The sequence below is a fragment of the Tribolium castaneum genome, chromosome 5 (assembly GCF_031307605.1).
Source record: "Tribolium castaneum strain GA2 chromosome 5, icTriCast1.1, whole genome shotgun sequence".
Classification (NCBI taxonomy): domain Eukaryota; kingdom Metazoa; phylum Arthropoda; class Insecta; order Coleoptera; family Tenebrionidae; genus Tribolium; species Tribolium castaneum.
In genome coordinates this window covers 14,368,371-14,388,959 of record NC_087398.1, presented here as the reverse complement: position 1 = coordinate 14,388,959, position 20,589 = coordinate 14,368,371, and the positions used below count along the sequence as shown (strand labels likewise).

The 20,589-nt window shown below is 30.6% G+C and overlaps 3 protein-coding genes and 1 long non-coding RNA gene across 5 annotated transcripts; 2 read left to right on the top strand and 2 right to left on the bottom strand.

The window, feature by feature from the left end:
* Window positions 1-2,403: 2,403 nt before the first annotated feature.
* LOC656171 (uncharacterized protein) lies at window positions 2,404-3,399 on the bottom strand. Its single transcript, XM_962716.5, has 2 exons — window positions 2,932-3,399; window positions 2,404-2,878 (listed from the first exon to the last, which is right to left on the bottom strand). The coding sequence occupies exons 1-2, from the start codon at window positions 3,112-3,114 to the stop codon at window positions 2,693-2,695; spliced, it is 369 nt and encodes a 122-aa protein (XP_967809.1). The 5' UTR covers window positions 3,115-3,399; the 3' UTR covers window positions 2,404-2,692.
* A 3,941-nt stretch (window positions 3,400-7,340) lies between these two features.
* Window positions 7,341-8,737, top strand: LOC103312423 (uncharacterized protein). Its single transcript, XM_064356636.1, has 4 exons — window positions 7,341-7,501; window positions 7,552-7,640; window positions 7,712-7,922; window positions 8,255-8,737. Exons 2-4 carry the CDS (start codon window positions 7,561-7,563, stop codon window positions 8,552-8,554), a joined length of 591 nt encoding a protein of 196 aa, XP_064212706.1. The 5' UTR covers window positions 7,341-7,501; window positions 7,552-7,560; the 3' UTR covers window positions 8,555-8,737.
* A 377-nt stretch (window positions 8,738-9,114) lies between these two features.
* Window positions 9,115-19,142, top strand: LOC656336 (kinesin 5C). Its single transcript, XM_064356635.1, has 7 exons — window positions 9,115-9,253; window positions 9,303-9,594; window positions 12,236-12,390; window positions 12,446-13,805; window positions 18,138-18,428; window positions 18,481-18,654; window positions 18,706-19,142. The coding sequence occupies exons 1-7, from the start codon at window positions 9,204-9,206 to the stop codon at window positions 19,033-19,035; spliced, it is 2,652 nt and encodes an 883-aa protein (XP_064212705.1). The 5' UTR covers window positions 9,115-9,203; the 3' UTR covers window positions 19,036-19,142.
* On the bottom strand, window positions 15,049-16,229 carry LOC107397606 (uncharacterized). Of its 2 annotated transcripts, none has more exons than XR_010334175.1 (3): window positions 15,857-16,229; window positions 15,537-15,805; window positions 15,049-15,480 (listed from the first exon to the last, which is right to left on the bottom strand). It is a non-coding gene; the product is annotated as an uncharacterized LOC107397606 (long non-coding RNA). The 2 variants fall into 2 exon arrangements; XR_010334176.1 differs by having other exon boundaries at window positions 15,584-15,805; window positions 15,857-16,224.
* Window positions 19,143-20,589: the final 1,447 nt, after the last annotated feature.

Here is a 20,589-nt window from a genome sequence, read left to right as displayed (position 1 = left end):
TTTCATCTACTCAGGCAACTAGTGAGACCAATTTTTTCATACACTAACATTGTTCGTATCTTCTTGAAAGAAGCGGCTAACTTTTAATACCTACTAGGATCCCACATTCATTTATAGACAGATTGTATCTTTCTCAAAATTATTAATATACGAGTACATCTCGAAGTTTTGGGTTTTCTTTAATATACAGGGTGTATCAGAAATACGTGTGTTAATTTTACCACGTATTAAATAAAACTCATCAAGTACAACAACTTTTCTGTATAACATCTTGCAAAATTCTTATTTATTATTTTTACTGTTTTTCTCCTTTCTTTTGTACAAACGAGCCGGTCAATGTTTAATAATTAGTTTGTATTTATAGCAAGAATTTTTATTATTATTTGAAATTGTTTAAATTGCCTGTTTTTATAACAACGAAAATAGTTCGGAACTTATTTTATTTATAAACATTTTATATAAATATTTTATTTTGTTTTTGTACCCATAGGCGGGTACACGTTTTAATGTTTTCTTTTTAAGAATTTTCGAAACTTATTGAAAAATTTAAAATAGAAAAAATGATTTATGTGTTTTACCTGTTAAAATTAACACACGTACAAATTGAGAATTCCCTCAGATTTTTTTCTGTTTAGGTTCAGTGTTGTGTCTCAATATGTTTAAGACTAGAAATTTTAGCTTTTTTTCTAGATTTTAATAACATTTATAAAATCATTGACATTTGTCTCAAGATTAGTAACATCTGTTGTTACATGTATTTTAGGATTTCTTTTATGAAATTTTTAAACAAATATTCGATTAAATTCTGTTTCTTCTAGGTCGAGCGTCATATCTCATTACGTCGTTAATATCAGGAATATTAACTTGGCTTAGCCAAAAAATTTTAGGTTTTTTTTTGCAAATTATTAACATTTGTTAATAACAATAAGATACAAAATTGTCAGGTTCAAAGTTGGGTTTCACTATGTTGAAAGACCTACAATGTCAGCTTTTTTCTCTCAAATATTAATCTCTTGGTCAACATTATTAACAGTTTACCTCGTATCATATTAACAGTTTACCTCGTATCATCTTAGGTTTCTTCAAAGATATCTCTAAATTTTGGAACAATCATTCCATCAGATGCTGTGTCTTCGATTCTAAAACTGAGTCTCTATATATTTAAAATCAAGAATTTCTGTTTTTTTTTAGTTTTTAGTTGTCATTTTTTATACAGCGTTACTATTATGGTGAATATAACTAAACAAGTAGTGTTCGTTATAAGAAAAAAAAATCTGGATGAAAACAAACAAAGGAATAAGAAATAGGAAGATCTAATAAGTAGCAAATATTGTTAAAAATAAAGGTCAATTTGTGAAGAAATGGCATGGAAGTGTGGAAACTTTTTTGAAAACTGACGATTAGTTAAGGAGTTTGCTGAAAAACTAAAAAATTAAATTTTTAAGGCAACTGAAGGGTGGCTAGAAACGTTCAAATTTGTCACAATATAAATTAATTTTAAGTACTTTTTATGAACAAGATGTAGCAAATTTTTAATAAAAACACTTTTTTTTTTGAAGAAATAGTTGACAAATAATATTGTTATCTCAAACAATATCATGCTCTTTAATAAATGAATTTACTTTGTGTTTTTTATTTCTCTTAAAAGGACATCTCTATTAACCGGACAAAAACGTGTCACTGTGGAAATTTCACTCAATATGGTGTTTTATATCAAATTTTTAATAAGAACTACAAACAAAAATTGCAGCGACTTGACAAGCAGTCGGCAATATTTAATTTACTACGTTTGTAATATTTTACAATGAATTTGAAAGCCTGAAGCCTTGAGAGGGGGGTTTATCCGGTTTAAATATTATCACTAGTGGTTTCTGGTTTATAACTATGCACTAGTTTTCAAAACAAAAAATAAAAAAAAATTACAGCCTAGACTTTTTTTTGAGGTTGTGTGTTTTTCTTATTGATGTAAGAAAAAATATCTTTCTGGAAAATGCTAATTTGGCTTTTCGTGTAATTAAACAATTTGTTTTTTTTTAACTTATTAAATTGTACCCATAATTATTCATATTTTGAATACTGTCCACAGTATTTTTATAGTAATTTGTAAACATTTCATTCCGATTAATGAGATGCTGATGCTGACTTAGGATATGACCCATGCAACATTAGATCAAATTTTTAGATGAATCTATTTGATTTAATTCAATTTTAGTGACGCGAACATTAATTCAAAACGTGTTTATTTATCTATTTTTTCCCATTATAGTGAGTTATGACCTATAATGTTATTAGTTCGTGTAAACAAATTTATTGATTTTGGATTCCACATGTAAGGCTTCAAGATTACATCACTCAAATTACCTTTCTTGCTCGTTTTCAATTAAAAAAAAAACAAAACATGACTTAATTTAATAAATGGAATATATTTTCGTATAAAATACTGAATATTTTACAGAGGTAGGTGTCCAATAACAATAGTAATAAAAATACTTAAAAAGAAAATCAATACTGACGAAGACTAAAGCTACAAAGCCTATAACTACAAATTAAATAAAAATAATAAATAAGTGTACAAAATTACATAACTAGCTATCGCGCCACTGACATTTGACTTGCTGAACTTGGCAACAAAACGTGATATTGTGTTTCCAAGTAGTAACGAATGGACGAACTGATGAGGGCCTTAACACTACTATTCGGGAATGTCACTAATTTTGAAACCTCCCGGCTTCCTGAAAATCCTTTCATGTGTGGGGAGTTCCCCGATTTCGAAGCGACTGAGGGCCCTTAGGGCTTGCTTGCTGTGACCGGAGCCCCGGAAAGCCACACTTGCATCCCGTCCAGCGTATTCCAGTAAAATATCGCCGCCTCCAGGGTGCTAAATAATCAGTTTTTAGTTACGATTTTTTTGGAAATTTGTTAATTAATTACCTCGTCCAGGAAGTCGGTGATGTCGTACACGCGATCGTAGATAATAATCCAACAATCATTGGCGTTATCGTGCCAGGAGACCTCTTCCATGGTGATGAGGCGTTCTTCCGGTTCGCTTGTGGGCAGCTTCACCGGAGAGGTGAAGAAGAAGCCGGAGTTGAGGACTGAAGATATCTTGGCCATTTTTGCACTCTTTGACACTACACCTTTGGAACTCTATCAGGGAATGATTGGGTAGTTCGACGTCCGCGCTTAAATAGGCGACTCTCTTGTCTGATGAAAGATTTTTGCCGAATTACTTTACGATTTCGCGCTTAGTTATCGTCTGCGTAGATAATCGTTAGATGTGTTGTAACAAGTGTTTTGGATGAAATCATAACAAGTTTTTTGCACGTATTTTTGGGTTTGCACGTCGTATTTGTTTCGGGATGTTATTACATCGCGTTGGGAAAGTTAGTTCTTGGATTTTTTACGTGCGTGCTGTCACTAATGCGTAAACAGGAATTGATTGAATTATCAAAATATTTTTGCCGATGTGGTGTGATATAAATACGTAATTGTATTTTGTTTAAGTTTCTGATTCGTATTGTTTGTTTGATTTTTCCAATTTTTTTGTAGATAATTATTGTGACGAAAAATGGGTTGGACGTAATTGTTACGATTTATTATTAGACTTTAATTTATTTTTGTCAAAACTGGGAAAATATTGATTTTGCGAAATATTCCACTGGTGTTTGTCTAGCCTTGAATTTATTAAACGCCGTATTTCTGGAATGTTGGGAAAATTGACACTAAAATGTTGAAGTTTCCAATCAGAAGGATTTTTTTTATTAATAATATGGTAATATTAAATTTATTCTTAATATTTTGATATCTACTTAGGAAAATATAAAAATGTAATACATAAAAGAAGTATTTCTTAAATTGTTTTTACAGGATCAGACATAGTTTTTGCAGTGAGTAATACAAGGTGAGTCTAATCTCACTCTCATAGAAATCAGCGTTTGTTATTCCATACGTTATTTTTTTCTCTACACATTTTTTGAGAATTTTTTTACATTTTCTTATACCTAGTCAAAACTAATTATATTAAGAGCCGATTTACTGAATGCTCCATTAAAATTTAATACGTTATTAAAAGGTAATAACGCGAATGAACCAACCAAAATGGCTCAATTCGGCCACGTGATCAGTTATTCACGCATTTAATTACGGATTAAATTAATGACGCTTCTATAAATGGACCTTTAGTTTCTGAAAAATTTGATATTACAATTAAATGTGAGCTACACAACGAATAAATGGAGTTAAGTTAAAAGTCCTCTTGTATACTTAATCCAAGGTTAAAAAATAATAACTGGTGGAGTTTAAGTTCTCCATCAACAAATTACAACTTGATAAACTTAATGTTGGGGCTTTTTTGTGGCTAGAAACAATGTCTTTTAGGTAACTTACTCAAAATAACACTTCAGCATCGTTTGTTTAAACATTTTTCCAATTAATTTTATTAATTAATTTTCATTAATTCTGAAAAGTACACATGTGTGATTATTTTAGTTTTTTAATGCTTCAGTAAAAATTACATTTAGCAGACTCACCATGTATAATCATTAAATCTTCACATTAGTCATCAGGTTAGTGCTTTATTGTTTTTGAAACGCAAAAAATTAAAGCGCTACTTTTTTGTAAATTTAATAATCTATAGGGGTTCCAATGGGTATCTTTGTTTAGCTTTACTTTTTCGATTTATTTATTTTTATTCTTGCTGGTTAATATTCAGATTAAAATCTATCAAGCAATTCCAAATTGCGTTACATTTTTTTAAATGCCCTTTATTATGCGATAAAAATAGACTTCTTGGTATTTTAAAAAATGTGAATTTTTGTACAAAATACTGTTTTGGTCTCCTAATTCGGTAGTCGACAATGTTCTAGTTGTCAGATTTTGTTTTTTCCTTGTAACTTGACTGCGAATTAGTTATCCCCCAATCAGTTTTCAAATAATTTTGTCGATGGCTGAAATGAGTTCAAAGGTATAAGTGGAAAAAATTGCACGCTTTCTTTAGGAGGTCTAGCCCTCATAGAAGTGTATGAACTTTTTTCCTGTATTGAAATGTCTTAACTACATTTTTTACGGACAATCTGTATAGGTAAGACTTTTTTAGCTACTTTCTATTGTTTTATTTATTTTTTTGTATGAGAAAATTAAACTGGAAATATAATTGTTATTAACATTCTCTAAAATGTTGGAATACGTCATTTGTAGCGATTGAGTTCAACAAACAATTACGCAAAAGCGAATTTTTCTTAACTTTTTTATGCAATAATTCTGATCTATCTTAGGAAAGACCGGTTAATGGTGATACGACGTATCTAATTGTGTTTATTATTATTAACAGATACTATAAGCATTATAAAATTTTAATTTATTTTTTGTCTTTATTTTGCTGTACAAAGCCCTGAGCTTACTGATGTCTTGATTATTTTATTGAAGTATTTTTAATTTTTTTTTTATTTTATATTTATTATTTTAATTTTGAATACTTTTTTTTATGAAAACTACCTAGATTTTTAGTAGATTATATTAAATCAAGGCAAAATATACTACAGAAACAGCTTTTTTAACGAGAATCACTCGTATTTAAAAGAAGCGTTAGATTAATTTAAGCAAAAAATTAAAAAAATATATACTTTACTTTAAATTATCTTTTGTTGTTGAATTAGCGCCAGATATATCGCAAAAGAAATTCTAAGCTTGTATTTTTCGATAGGTACATGTTGGGTTTGTCATATAAGTTGCGAATACGCTCATGAGAGTCAGTGTACTAGTATTAATGATCGCGAAAAAAATATTATTACTGTACAGACCAGTTTTTTTTTATTTAATTTTTGGAAATGTACGAAAAGCAGTCCCGTCAACTTTGTTTTTATTACGTGATATTTTGTTTTTCAATTTAAAAAAAAATTGTTGGAAAACATTTTCTTAGATTTTTGATATGAGCTAAACGCACCAATTTAAAAGTGCAGCAATATTTGGCACCATATATCGTGGATTTTTTTTTATAATCAACTGTCTAAGAGCCGTCAGATTGGCATTATTATAAATGGTAATTTTTTAAATTAAGGTTGGTGTAATTTTTTACCTGGCTAATTCAATTTCTAAATTTTTCAAGTCGTCTCTAATTTAAAACACGTACAACAACACATTTAGATATTTTAGACCACCTTTAGATTAACACTAACGTCCAATTTTCAAAAATGTCAGATCTGGTGTTTAAAATGTCAAATACAGAATACAGCCAGTTTCAAAAATGGTTGGACATGAACTTTTAGGGTGTTATAGTCTGGTCTTTATCAGAATTTTGACACGGACAGTTGATTATATAAAAAAAATTTACCATAGTAATGTTACCATGATGGTTACTTTTGTTTAATATTTTCTTAAATATTTAAAAATAGGTATAGTTACCTGTACGGCGTTGGCATTTTTTATTTTTTATTTTAGTCTATTTACAAAACGAAAAGTTTTTTGATTTTTTTTTTATCGAAAATATGCTTTATATATTATAGTTTCATGTAGCTGCTCTTAAAAGCCTGTCCGCGATTTTTGACACCCGATATACATACAGTTCCTTTGCTAAACTTTTTAAAAACAAGAAATTATTCTTTCAAAGAATGGTTCAGTTTATTATTGAAAAATATTTTTTGAAATAAGTTCTTTAGGTTTGTTTTGTTTAATTTGGTTTCTTGAAATAAATGTTTATTATTTTGTTGAATACTATTTTTTTCGTAGAAATTTTTCGTTCTCACGTGTGAGTTCAGAAAAAATGAAAGACAGTTTTTAGCTCAAAATGTTTTTCTCGGTCCGGAGGCAAAAACGAAAAATTGAGCGCAGTTTTGAGTTTTCAGATGAAAAAGGACATAAATGCACAAAATTGAAAAATACAACACTTTATTTCCGTCCAAATTCGACGATTTTTTCCGCTTATTTGCGTTTGGCTTTTTTCATCTAGCAGATACGCTCCAACGTCAGTAACATTAATGGGAGATGAGACAAAGACAGCTCATCACTTCATGAATTAACGTAAAACACGTAAAGATTGTTGTAAAATTTGTAAGCATTTTGATTGGGTTGTTTTAAGTCGGCCATTAAAATTATGGGGAAAACCAATCATTTTAATTTTTTCTATTCATTCATTAACCAAATTTTTGGCCATGATTGGTCCATTTAAGGTCAGCCATCATAATAAAGCGAGAAACCAATCAGTGTGAAGTTTTGCATTCATTCAAAAATTTTGATGATTCCGAAAGGCAATCAAATTAAAAATTCTCTTAGTTGACCATCCATAAAGAAATTTCAGTTTATGTTCAATTTAAATGTGGCGCTCTTTGTAGGAAACGTGTTTTTAAAATGTTGGCAGCACTTCTGTACATCGCAGTCCAGTCAAAAAATGGATTTGTTTAGAGCCAATTTATAAATAGCATTCTCTCATCACCACCCCTAAACCATTACTCATTCTTAAATGTAGGTTATTTGCAACCGTGTAACAAATCGCATTCCTGAACCAAAGGTGAGCATTTTAAACTCGCATCGATTTTTAGTTGCATAACCTTTCTTTAGTACTTAACGATGGACGAAGCCAAAAAAGACCAAACAACCGAAGACAGAAGACTGTGGATCGGAAACCTTGATCCAAGAGTCACTGAGTAAGTATCTTCTAAATCGAATTTCAACATTGCTTCAATAATAAACTTACACGCGACTTTTCTTTTTACTGGTATCACCTTCTGAAACTTGTGCAAAAACATGGTGCCATTGAGAAGTTTGATTTATTATTTCATCGAACTGGACCGTTAGCGGGACAGCCGAGGGGTTATGCGTTTGTTACTTATGTTAATCAAGAGGATGCAGTTCAAGCCAAACAAGTACTCAACAACGTTTTAGTAGGCCAAAGAAAAATTGTGGTGACATGGGCACACAGCGTGAACAATGTATGTACTTCTTCGTATTTTTTTATTTAATTATTCATGAAAATGATCCCCAAGTGTAAAAACAACGGTGACTTTTTTATAAATAAAAAAATAATCCAAAAATTTCATTTTCACGAATGATTAGATAACAAATTCTCTTAATGCAAACTTACACATTTGGAACTGAGAAATTTTTATAATATTCTTTGTTTTTTTTTTTAATTAATGTTTTATATGTGAAAAAATATAAAAATGTTCAGAATGTCTTCTCACATATGCCCTCATTTCGTGCGCCTGCTTGATTGAAAGATTTGTAGATCGTTGTATTTTAATAATAAATAATTTGATTTTAGGAGGAAGTTGAAAAACCGAAGCCAGAGATAAATATTCCAGCCTTAGCCATGTCTAAAAACGAGAAGAAAACAGACAGAGAATCTCAGATTCAAGCCATAGAAGCCAAGCTGAAATTAATGGAGAAAAAAGCCGAGGATGAGCTAAAAATCAATGACACTGTTGCAACAAAACCACCAGTTATAACACAATTTCAGTACAATAAACAAACAGTTACCAATAATAGTCTGAAGACGAAAACACTCTTAAAACGACACGATAAATATGTTAAGCCTTATAGTAAACAAAAGAATAGTAGGTAATGAAGGAACTAAAAAAATGAATCTCAGGAACGTTTTTTGTGTAAATGAGAATTTGTGATTGTGTTTTCATGTGTAATACATCAATTTTATTTGTCCAAGTATTAAACCAACTAACTGTATTAGGCTTTAAGTAATTTATTATTTTAAAATACAATACTAGTATTATTAAATACAGATCTCACAGTTTTTTGTTTTAATCATTTACATTCCAATTTAATAAAAATAGCAACACCGCATTTTCAATTTGTTCCAACAGATATAATAATTCAAAAACATGATCGTTATTTTAAAAAATTGGCTAATGATATTTACACGGTTGTGTGTTTGGTTGCATACCTCTCTTTTGGTTAGTGGGCATTGATGTTGCCAAGTCTCCAACAAAATATTAAAGAAAGTTGGTTTTTGGTTATTGGAATTTTTTCAGAAGCACACCATAATTAGTAACAACAGTGTTTATCAAAACACATAATAAGAAAACAGTTTTAGGGCAATTATATTTTTGTGTGTCGAGATAAACAAGAAGTCTGGCAATACCGTTGTTAGTGACTTTGGTGGCCTTTGGTTGGCATTTCTGATTATAACAGAAAAAATTCAAACTAGAGAAGAGGAAGACGGTTAAAAAGTTGTTTAGTTGTGGAAGACCTGAAAAATGAGTGAAAAGAAGCAGTTACAGCCGATTAAGGTGTTTGTAAGGCCTAGGTAAGTCACGTAATCATTCATACGTTAGATTACTCATAAAATTACGTAGGCCTCTGATGCCAAGGGATGATAAACTGAAAGTATCAAAGGTAATCCGGCATACAGAGGCACGAGAATTGGTTATTAAAAGTGGACCAATTGATAAAAAATACAACTTTGATCACGTTTTCAACGAGAATGCTTCACAAAAGGAGGTTTACGAGGCTGTTGTGGTCCCCTTCATTAGTAGCATTCCTGAAGGTTACACCTGTACTATTTTTGCCTATGGACAATCAGGCACTGGGAAGACACACACGTTTTTTGGGGAGCATGAAGTGGACATTGATTCCGACTTCGAAAACGTAAGTGTTTGTATAGAGTTTGTATTTTTGTTTTGGTTATAAATGAGTCGTTTCAATTGCCTTGTTTTTCCTTCTTCATGATCAAGCCTAAAAGAAGCCCCGCGAACAATCTGAGTCAATACATTTTATAAAAATGTATTTTTTTTAAATCATAAATTCTTATTGCAAATGTTTTTTTCACCTACACTTTGTTTCTTACCCTTGTACCCTTGGTGGTTTTGGGTGTAATAAATGTTTAAAGGAGTGTTTTTAAATATTCCAAAAACTAGGCAAAATCGTCTACTAAATCCGTTTGGGTATTTGTGTTATTCCAGTAAACAAATCGTTAGAAAAATGAGGGGCTTATTATTAAGTCTGTATAATGTATTTTTTCAAGTGTGTATCTTTTATAGTTTATAACAATGAAGATATATATTGTTTGTAATATCTTATGTTAGAGCTACCATTTTTGTTTTTGACTTATAATTAAAATTTATTATTACAAGTAAAAAATAAGCATGACCTTGAAAATGTGTAACTAGTTTTTTTTTAACTCTTAGGTGCACCACAATGTCCACAATTTAATCTCAAACAATCTCAAAAAAATTGCAATAAATTTTTGTAAAAAAATCACTTTTTTCTTTTGAATTTATAAATTTATAAACCAAGAGACTCATCTTGTTTTCTGGAAAGTTAATGGACTTGGTGGTTGTACACTTGGGAACTAGACGCTTTATTTGTTTTATACATTTTTTTTAATGATTTTTTTCTTAAAAATCAGAAACAAAACTAAATCGTCTGAAATTAGCTACAAAGCCAAAAACGATTATTTTCGCACATGTTTTGTTGAAATACGTTAAATTTCAGTTATTTAAATTTATTCGGATTCTATTAAATATTATTATATTTTCTAATATTTAAAGGTGAATAATGGACTCTACTTACTCTCTGGGACACCCCGTATATTTATTTAAAGAGATAAAGGACATTTCACTAAGGCGTTTAAACCCACTTTGTACCTAACGGTGTTTCTTTTTCAAATTGACGTGTTTTTTATCAGATATCAATAACATAGGCATTTTTTATTATCAAATTCAGAATACTACCAATTTGACAAAAGTATAGATCATTATTTTGAAGGTCGCCATACATTTCAAATAAAAAATATGGAACCACGGTTTGATGCTTAAAACGAGGCCCAAACTATTCAATTTTTAGAAAAAAAATAGTAGGTATATTTTCTAAAAATTTGATCGCTCTGCAAGAACTCAATTTTCTATTATTTTTTTTAAATTATTCTTTACCATAGAACATTCTTTTTAAGAATGACTACAATCTAAGGGATGGAAGTAAATTAAACTCATTTCAATTTTGTTGGGTGCAGTTACAAAACTAAACTTTTCACATTGTTTATACCATTCTCTTTCATCAGTAATTATTTCCTGGAGAAATATAGTTTAAACAACAAACGCTCGGTGTCATTCGTTTTTTTTTTCCAGTATATTGTATCGTTTTTAGTCCCTCATTTTCAGTCTAAAAACCAGATCCTTCGAAGTGCAAAAAATGTCATTTAATCCGATTTTTTTCAATTTTTGTGGAGATTTTGGTTGATTTTTGGAGCTGGTATCTGACATCAGTGTTTGATACGTTTAAAAAATACTATTTATAATAAACAGTCGCTAAGAAAGTCGCGATTTGTGATTTTTTCGTCGGCTAAAATCCCAAAGTCGAACTACCATTTGAAAAAACTGAAATATTAGGTGCATTCAATTAACTGCATCAATTTATTGAATCTAATCGCTCCGATTAGATAAAATCGCGACTTCTAATGAAATAAAAGTTTTGAAATTTTACATACCACCCTGTACGTTGATAACGACCATTCTTGATTTTTATTAAATTTTTTTGTTAATAAATAAAGTCGTAGCAGTTTTGTGAGTTTTTGGGCACAAACTGTTAATTTAACTACAAAGTTTTTACACCAAATGAATCCTTACCTACTAGCCCGTCGAACGCTTTTATCAGAATTATAAATTTTTACTTGATTGGTGAAATAATCGGTCTTTTTCATTTAGTCGCAAACTAGACGCGTGATTTATTAGAAGATGGTATAATTTGTCAACAAAGGGATCAGTTACCAGTAGCCGACCTTTTTGAAGCCCCTTATTTACAGTCTTGCAATAAAACTGAAGCCTGCATTGAAATATCCCAACGAAATCTTTTACAATCTTACCCCAATTACAATTCACATTATCACCTAAATTTACGACGCCACAAGTAGCAACTCATAAATAAAAATAATTTTTAAAGTTAAAATGTAAAAGTGCGTTTAATTCAAAATCTGATTGGTATTTTTCATCGTTAATTTCGTAAACAATTATCTGAAGTGAATACGCGTGGTTTAGGATAAAATTTAGAATTGACTTTTTGGTCGAAATTTTTTTTTAACTATTTTTTTAATCTGCAAGTGAAAAATTACCAAAAAATTAGGGGAGATACTTTTTGAACGTACAGTAAGGCGTGTAAAATGCATATTTTTTTATTTAATTAGAAATCGCGATTTTTTTAGGTGTACGAATTTTTAATAGCCTTATTATGCGAAACTAGTTTAGTAAAATATTGCAAAATTTTTTCACATAAAACGTAATAACAATTATTGCAGGATGTGTCAATTGGGCTAATTCTGCGCGCTGCTCTGCAACTTTTTTCCGAATTGGGTAAACTAAATGCAAGAACTGATTACACAGTGAGATTTTCTTTTATCGAAATCGTCAACGAAGAAGTTCGTGATTTACTTGATGACAGTAATCATTTGAGGTTTGTTACATTCTAACCGTTGTAGAAATTTTGTAATAATTTTTTTATGTGATAGAGTTTATGATGACCCATTGAAGAAAGGTTCAGTTTGCTTGAAGAATATGACAAAGTGTACGGTTTTTAATGTTCATGACGTAAATGATTGTATTATTGCTGGTAACAAGTTAGTATCGAAGAACTCAAATGGTGGAAGTTCTCACGTTATAATCACCTTCACGGTGGACACCAGAGAAAGATTCTCTAATGGCACAGAGTGTATAAAAACCGGTCGTTTAAATTTCGTTGAGTTAGCCGGTAGTCAGAATATGACACGCTCTACACAACAAAGAGCCAAGGATTTTGCTTTGACCAATAAGTCGCTAATTACATTTGGAAACGTCATTAAAGCTATAGAGCAAAAGCTACAATACGTTCCGTATCGCGAATCAAAATTAACTCGAATTCTGCAAGATAGTATCGGCGGTAACGCCAAAACTTGTATGATTGCAACATTTTCATCCAGCAGTCTTCATATTGACGAAACCGTTAACACTTTAGAATTTGCAAAAATCGCAAAATGTGTTGTTAACTGTCCCCAAATTAACGTCTGCCGCAAACAAACAGACCTGTCACGAGAACTGCAAGACGAAGTCGAACGATTGAGAAAATTAGTGACTGCTGCAAGAGAAAGCCAAGGCTTCTACGTCAGTGCAGAAAACTACAACAAAATGACACAAGAACAAAAGGATAATGATGCTAAAATAATCCAACTACTGCGTCAAATTCGCGAATTGGAAGAGCACAAAAGAACACTCCAAATTCAAAATGACAACAAAAACGATTCGTTTCTCAAAACTAAACTATTCGTCGAAGATGCGGAAAAGCAGTTAAAAGCCAAACAGAACGAAACAAAACAGAGTGAATCGCGCTTGAACGCTTTAGCGGCGCGAAATGAAGAAATGATTCGCAATGCAAACCGAGCCCTTGATCTTTGCGAAAAGAGACTTAAAGAAGAAGCAATTTATTACCGAAAGTATCAAGAGAAGTGTGAAGCTAATAAAACCAACACTACCTTGGTGAAGGAAATCAATCAAACCACGAGCAGTGGTATGAAAGATATCCAACAAGCGACCTACGCTTATGTTAATCAACAAAAGAATCGTTTTAAATATATAGCTGAAAAACAACGAATTGTTCGACAATCCTTCATGGATCTGGCGTCCACTATTGGAACTTTTAAACAATTAGATGCCCAAGAAAGTGTCAAAAACGAATCCGATGATGTAACAGAGTTAATAATCAAAAACATCCATGACAACACTGCAGAGAAATTAAAATCTCAAAAGGAGCTCAAAGATGTGGTGGATGAGGAAAAGAAGCGCTTTGCTGAAATCAATGAAAAGGTTAAACAGATGGCAGAAGAAACTGTTGAGGAGGTAAGTTTTTCCATTTCTCAGATCGTCGAAAACATTGTCAGTCATCTTTTAATGAAAATTACGTACACAAATGTACAGGATATTCCATATTTTACTAAACAATAAACACTTCTAGATACGGGAGAACAAATCTTGATGTTTGTTGTCTTGTTGGATTTTTTTCCGTTAAATTTGAAACAAAAAGTATTAAACTATTAGAAAATTTTATCATCTTAGTAACTAAACGAGTGAAGAGCGAGTTGAACCGAATTCTAGTATAGAGAAAAACACTGTTAATTCTCTCCCAGATTTTCTCAAAAATTAAAGTTGAAGAAAATGAAAAGCACCACTAGAATCTGCGTCAAAGTATTTCTATTATGGCACATATTTTGGCCAATTATAAAATAATGGGCACAGGGAAAAACATGTTTTTTATTTAACTTTTGGTAACAGTAAGAGGTTATAAAAACTGGGTGGCAAAACGACGTCTAATATTTATTTTCCACAAATTCCAAAAGTATGCTTTAGATAAATCACAAAAGAACCGCTTACAAATTCATCTTGTTTGAAACCATTAACATTATTGAAAACTAGTTCATTTACTGCATCTTCGTTTTATAAAACCAAATTTTGATAGGGAACCAATGGCATAAGATGATTTGCTAAGCGTTTATGCAACAATTTTTCAAGGATTTATTTAAAATTGGTATAATTGAAAGTGGACGATAATTTTGTTTATCATCAATATTTCGTATTTTAAAAACGTTTAAACAATCTGGGAATACACCTAATTTTAATTGCAATATTTATTAATTCGGTTAGTGGTATTAACATTTTTGATTATTTTAGTGTTGATACCATAAATATCAAAAGTTGTGTTTGGTTTTAGAGAATTAATCAAATCTCTCATATCAGTAAAGTTACTTCTTCAGAGCTAGATAAATTTCTAATATTTGGAATTTACGTCATTGTTATTTATATTTTAATTTGCTGTTTGATAAGGTTTGGTACATTTACAAAAAATGTATTTAACTGGTTTACAGTATTGACTAAGAAACTAAAAAAATCATAACTGTGTTATTTCAGGTAAAAAATAATGTGATTATATTTGGCAATATTCAGTCTCAGATTCATGATAACGTACTTTCAGGAAATTAATGTGTTGGCAACAGCCTGAAATAAAACCAAGGACTTGAATAAAACATATCTTGTAAAAATGTTCCGACACTATATACTTAGAGACAAGTTTATTTCATTTCTCAAAACCATGGCCTCCTTGATGTATGGAGACAACTTCGTTGTTCAGGCCTGGCGCATCGATAAGCTTCAGCGGTTTTTTCGAAACCGTAGATGGCGCCCTATTTAGCGCACTGACGTTTATGTGACAAATAGCATTTGTGAGGTTAAATCCGAAAAAAAATTGAATTTAACAAGTACAATCATCATAAGAGAAGGTGAAAAAGAGCCCACAATGTAATTGATAATTTCTAAATACAAAAACTCAAAGAAATTTATAAAGTAGTAGATTTTTTTCGGGAGTTTGGTGATCCACGAGCGGTGCTTGAGAGTGAGCAGAGGTCCAGACAGGGACTTTGGAACGGACGGTTCAGAGACACTCTAGCAGAAGAACGCTGGATCGAGCTTTTTTAAACCATTTCATTTGAAAAAACGACTTCCTTTGTACATTTTACTAAAACTAAATTAACAATAGCAGGTTTTGAAAATACGTGTGTGCAAAATAGTTTCATTTACCTAAACAATGTATTGCAAATATCTGCTGGTTAAAAGGTTGCAAATACCTTTCAGAAAACTTAAGCCATGTCTTAAAAATCACAGATTTGTAACGCATTCAACCTTAACCATTGGTAAAACCATAGAGTATGCATAATAAATGGAAGGTTCTTTGAAACATCGTTTTCTCTGCATCTGTGTCTGCGTACTAGTGCCGTAGGTTATGCTTAAAATACTTATAAACGATGAACAATCAATTCACCTTAAAATAATTTGTATATCTTCTGAAGCTGAAAATAAAAAATCCTAATGATCGTAAAATAATTTCCTGCAAAAGTTACACTATCCAAACGTTCATTCAGGGCATAACTTTAGAATTATCCTCACATTTTCAACGTATTTCACGAATGCACACTTACATCTTTCAAATTTATTAGTCTTTAACCTCAAAAATGGTATTTGTCAAATAAACGTCAGTCCGCTAAATGCAGCGCCAGTGGAGAATCAGCCGAACTTAAAGATGCGCCAGGCCTGAACAACGAAGTTGCCTCAATACATCAAGGAGGCCATGCTCAAAACAATCAGCGGATATTTTATATTTTAATAATACATATATTAGCTGTTTCAAAACTATAAAATCGTCAACGTCACATTTTCTCTCAAAACTAGCCGTTATGAAATTACTCATGTATTTCAAAAAAATTTATAATGTAATTTATATTTTCAATGAGAGCTCTAACCATTAATAACTATTTTACAATTTTATCAATCTTTTAAAAAAATAAATTTATAAAATGCGACATTGGCGTTTTTATTTGAAACAGCTAATAATAATCAGCTTATGCACAAGCATGTCAAAACATCATAAAAAAGTTAAAATATCAAAATTATTTGCTTTACGACTTTTAGTTTTTGAGTTATGAATTTTTTAATAAATACGAGTAGTTTGGCGCATCCACCATTTTTCTGATTAATCTAAGCTTTTAAATAAGTTCTAGACTAAGCTAGGATTGTAAAAATGGATCTGTAATATGCAAAATGGGCCGTAGATTTCACTAAAACAATATATATATATAGAGTTATACATAAAAAAACTTTGTTAAGGATCATTAAAAAAAATCCTTAAACAGGTGGATTTTTTTTTGTAAATGCTACACCTTGACACCAAGCAATATTGGTTTTTTAACACAAAAAAGGCTTTATCTTTCTATTATTGCCTTATATCATGTTTTTTAACTAATTTACTTATACATGAAAACACTTAATATGAAACCTAATTACAAAAAAAAAGCGACCATCTCTTATAAATTAAGGCCATAATAGCGTATACAATGATATTTATAACTGTTTCATTTTGTTTTATTTTTAATTTTTTACTTAACTGTTTTTACCTTTTATATTTATTACGAAAGAAAAAAGTGTACTAAACAGAAATTTCAGTTATCATTAAAAAATCAACATTATGTCATTTCCCAAAAACCAATGAAATAATATTAAAGTTTATTACTCATGAAAATAAAATTGACCTGTTCGAGGATTATTCTGAAAAATAAGTCATAACAAAGATTTCTTACTTTAAACTCACCAGGTGTTCTAAGTTTTGTGTCCGAGGCAAAAATAAATATTTTTAGTCGAGTAAAAAATAAATGAATAGTATAAACGATAGAGAATTCATTAAGCTACTTGCGAGTTGATATTGTTCAAAATTTTTAAGGTATTGCTGGGATATATTGAAAACAAGACTTGTGATTTTTTTAAGTTTTGGCGAATTTTCTAAGTTGATAGCTTTTAAGTATTTAACGTTTTAATATTGAAGATACAAAAGCTCCAATAATTTGGTGATCAGGTCAGAATTCCTTAACAATAGAAAAAGGTTCGCAATGATGTTTAAAAACCTTTCCGGGTTAATGCGGTCTATTGTCATGGAATCCTAACCTAATCACCAATTACCATAAAGCCTGTAATAAATTATTTTATTCTTCGAATCTGTCAAAATTTACAGTTTTTCTCCTGTGTAAGGAAGTTTTGACGTCAGATTATTTTTAACAAATTTAAAGCAATTTTAAGCCTTGCTGAGTCTATTTCGAAGAATAAAATGTTGTATTCAACTCGTTTTTGTGTAAATCGGTTCATTTATTTCGCCTCGTGGATGATAAACCACTCGTTTTCACTCGTGGTTTAAAAATCCATTCGTGAAATAAAGCGTCCGATTTACACTCAAACTCATTAAATAAATAACTATTAATTTTTAGGCTTCCAATATTAAAATATTAATTACTCAAAAGCTATCAACTTTCACATAATTCTATTTTAACAGTTGCGGCTTCAAAATTTATAAGAATTTTACTTTATAGACAATACGCCAATAACTTGAAAAAAATCCCGAATTTGCTTTATAATGTTTCACGGCAAAATTTTGAACAAGATCAAAGATTTAAATGAGGCGTAATTAATTCTCTATCGGCTAGACTATCAATTTATTTTTTTACTCTACTAGAAATATTTATTTTTGTTTCGGCCATAAAACCTGGAACACCTGGTATGATTAGTAGATTTTGCGGTTAATTTTAATTAGATGGCAAGTGTTTATTCTGGTGATAGTTTATAATAATTTCTTTTTAGCTCATACGCCTCCAAAGAGAGCAAGGAGGCGGTTTTGAACCTATATTGAATTTCCTTAATAAAATTTTGCGTAATTTGGACGCTCGAGAAGCTACAATAAAGAAGCAGAGTAGTGACGTACAACGTGTACTTGATTTTGCGACTAAGCACATAGCCCGTGATAAAGCTGAAAAGGAGTTGCTCCAAAAGGAAGCTTCAGAGCTAGAAGATGCTATGAAATTCATAGAGACACAGCTTGCAAACAAAAAGGATATTAACGAATTTGCTCTAAAGCAACAACTGATGCGTATTGTATGTTAAAAATTACTAATTTGTTATTTTATTTTAAAATCGTAATTTTTAGCCCGAAAAAACGCAGCATGTTGTCAACGATCTTAAAGTTGATCATGTGACTGAAGTATTCTCCACTAAGGAAAAGGAGTTTGAATCTGATGCTTCCAATCAGCAGGAATTCGTCGATCAATGTGTTGACAAATTTTTGCAAGGTTTAAAACCAAATTTAGTTGAGTACAATAAGGTATGTCTTAAATTTTTGCTAGTTTTTTGTGTTATTTATTTATGTTTTTAGCATATTGATGAAACTTTCTCTAAGGTGAAAACAGTCGCTGAAACTGTTAAGACCTCCGTTCTGGAGAAGACTTACAATGACAGCCTTTCGCTTGAAGAAATAATTAATGCCGCAAAAGAAGAGAGTGATGACTATGCGTTTAAATCTATGAACATTGTTAAGCAAACGTTAAATAAACTGGAATCGTGCAGCAACGATATTTGCTTGACTGGACACGTGGGAGATACTCCTGTCAAGACCTCTCACGGTCACTTTGATCCTGAGAATAGTGAAAATATTCCTCCACCGAAAGGGAATCTGTTTCAGAATAAGGATGATCCATTGCACTGAAGTTTTTTCTAAATGTTTTTTTGTTGTTTTGTTTCACTTTTTTAGTTTGGAATTTTAGATGTAGTTTGTTCTGTTCAGTTATTTTGAAATAAACCATTTTGCATTAACTGCTTAGTTTTTCCCATAACCCAATAAAAAACAATTAAATTTAAAAACACACACCACCTGGCCATCACCATAAGCGGGTTAATTAGATATGTCTTTAGCAAATTCTGCACCGCTAAATTTTTGAAAATTTGAAGGATAAGAAAAGAAGTCAAAAAGACCACTATTCTCTAATTTTGAGTAAAAAAGCAATAAACAAAGAATGGTTTGGGAAAGGCGAAAATATTATCAAATGATAATAATGGCGAAGCAAAGTTATAAAACAATTTATTCCAAGGGGGCATCCACAGCCCCGTTTAGGGACACCCTACTTAAATGCAAATTACACTCTTGGATAATAAATAAAAATGTTTGCATGTCAAATTTTATAAAAATTGGTTAACTACTTTACAAGATATAAAAATAAACATCTTTTTTAGGTTAAAATATTTGCACTCGTTTGTGGGACACCATGTATATCATCATTATCATGATTAAATAAATAATCGAAATTTTGATTTCTAATTTCTATAGTGTCATTACTATTACGTAGGTAATACAGCGTGCTCAAAAACTGACGCACCAACTCAATGGTGTGTGGTAGAGAACTGGTTACATTTAAAGGTAAAAATAGTAAAAAAATTCTTTGTATTAAAGTTATTGATAAATAACGGATTTTAGATAAATGATATGTGGCAACGTTGTCTAACAGTCATGATTGCAATAGAATTTGAGCAACAATAAAAATAAATTATTTTTGCAATCGTTTCCTAGGAAATAATTCCCAGTGTTGGCACATCTACACATTGTGATTTTTTTGATGAATTTTAATTTTTTAAATTAAAGAAACTGCTAAAGTCTGATAGAAAATTTAAAAATAATTATTCCTCGTTTTGTTAGGGAACGATTACCTTGTATGAAGCATAAAAACATTAAAAAATAATGAAAACTAAAAAAGTTAACACAATAAGTTTGTAGCTTCAGATTTTGTAATATATGACTTTAGGAATTTTTTCAACATTTTTCACGTAATCTGCACTTGCTTCTCAATAACGTACCACTGAGTTGGTGCGCCAGTTTTTGAGTTTTTGTATAATAACTAATAGCAAAATTTAACAAGTGCAGATGTTGTGCACTAATTTACAATTCATACTTAAAATACTAAAACCAAGAAAACTGAAAATCAAACAATCATATTGAAAACCTAATGGATTCGAACTAAAAACCTAAAATTCTGAAAAGCTCAGATACATCTAAACCAAAAACTTGTAAAACCGAATTCCTAACATCAAAAATAAATAAATAAAAACACAAAATCTGAAGAAACCTACTCATTGCTATGAAAACAATACATATTTGATGGTTGAAGGTGAGGCAATTTTATCGCGCTCCTAAGAAAATTGTAATTTCTAATTACATTTTTTTTGCATATTATACGCCTGACTGCATTCGAAAAGTATCTGCCCTAAT

Coding starts and splice junctions, on each gene's coding strand:
- LOC656336 (XM_064356635.1), top strand. CDS start 9,204: ATGAGTGAAAAGAAGCAGTTACAGCCGATTAAGGTGTTTGTAAGGCCT. Junction 12,391..12,445: donor GATGACAGTAATCATTTGAG/GTTTGTTACATT, acceptor TTTATGTGATAG/AGTTTATGATGACCCATTGA. Junction 13,806..18,137: donor CAGAAGAAACTGTTGAGGAG/GTAAGTTTTTCC, acceptor ATTTCTTTTTAG/CTCATACGCCTCCAAAGAGA.
- LOC656171 (XM_962716.5), bottom strand. CDS start 3,114: ATGGCCAAGATATCTTCAGTCCTCAACTCCGGCTTCTTCTTCACCTCT. Junction 2,879..2,931: donor TCACCGACTTCCTGGACGAG/GTAATTAATTAA, acceptor CTGATTATTTAG/CACCCTGGAGGCGGCGATAT.
- LOC103312423 (XM_064356636.1), top strand. CDS start 7,561: ATGGACGAAGCCAAAAAAGACCAAACAACCGAAGACAGAAGACTGTGG. Junction 7,641..7,711: donor GATCCAAGAGTCACTGAGTA/AGTATCTTCTAA, acceptor TTTTTACTGGTA/TCACCTTCTGAAACTTGTGC. Junction 7,923..8,254: donor GGGCACACAGCGTGAACAAT/GTATGTACTTCT, acceptor ATTTGATTTTAG/GAGGAAGTTGAAAAACCGAA.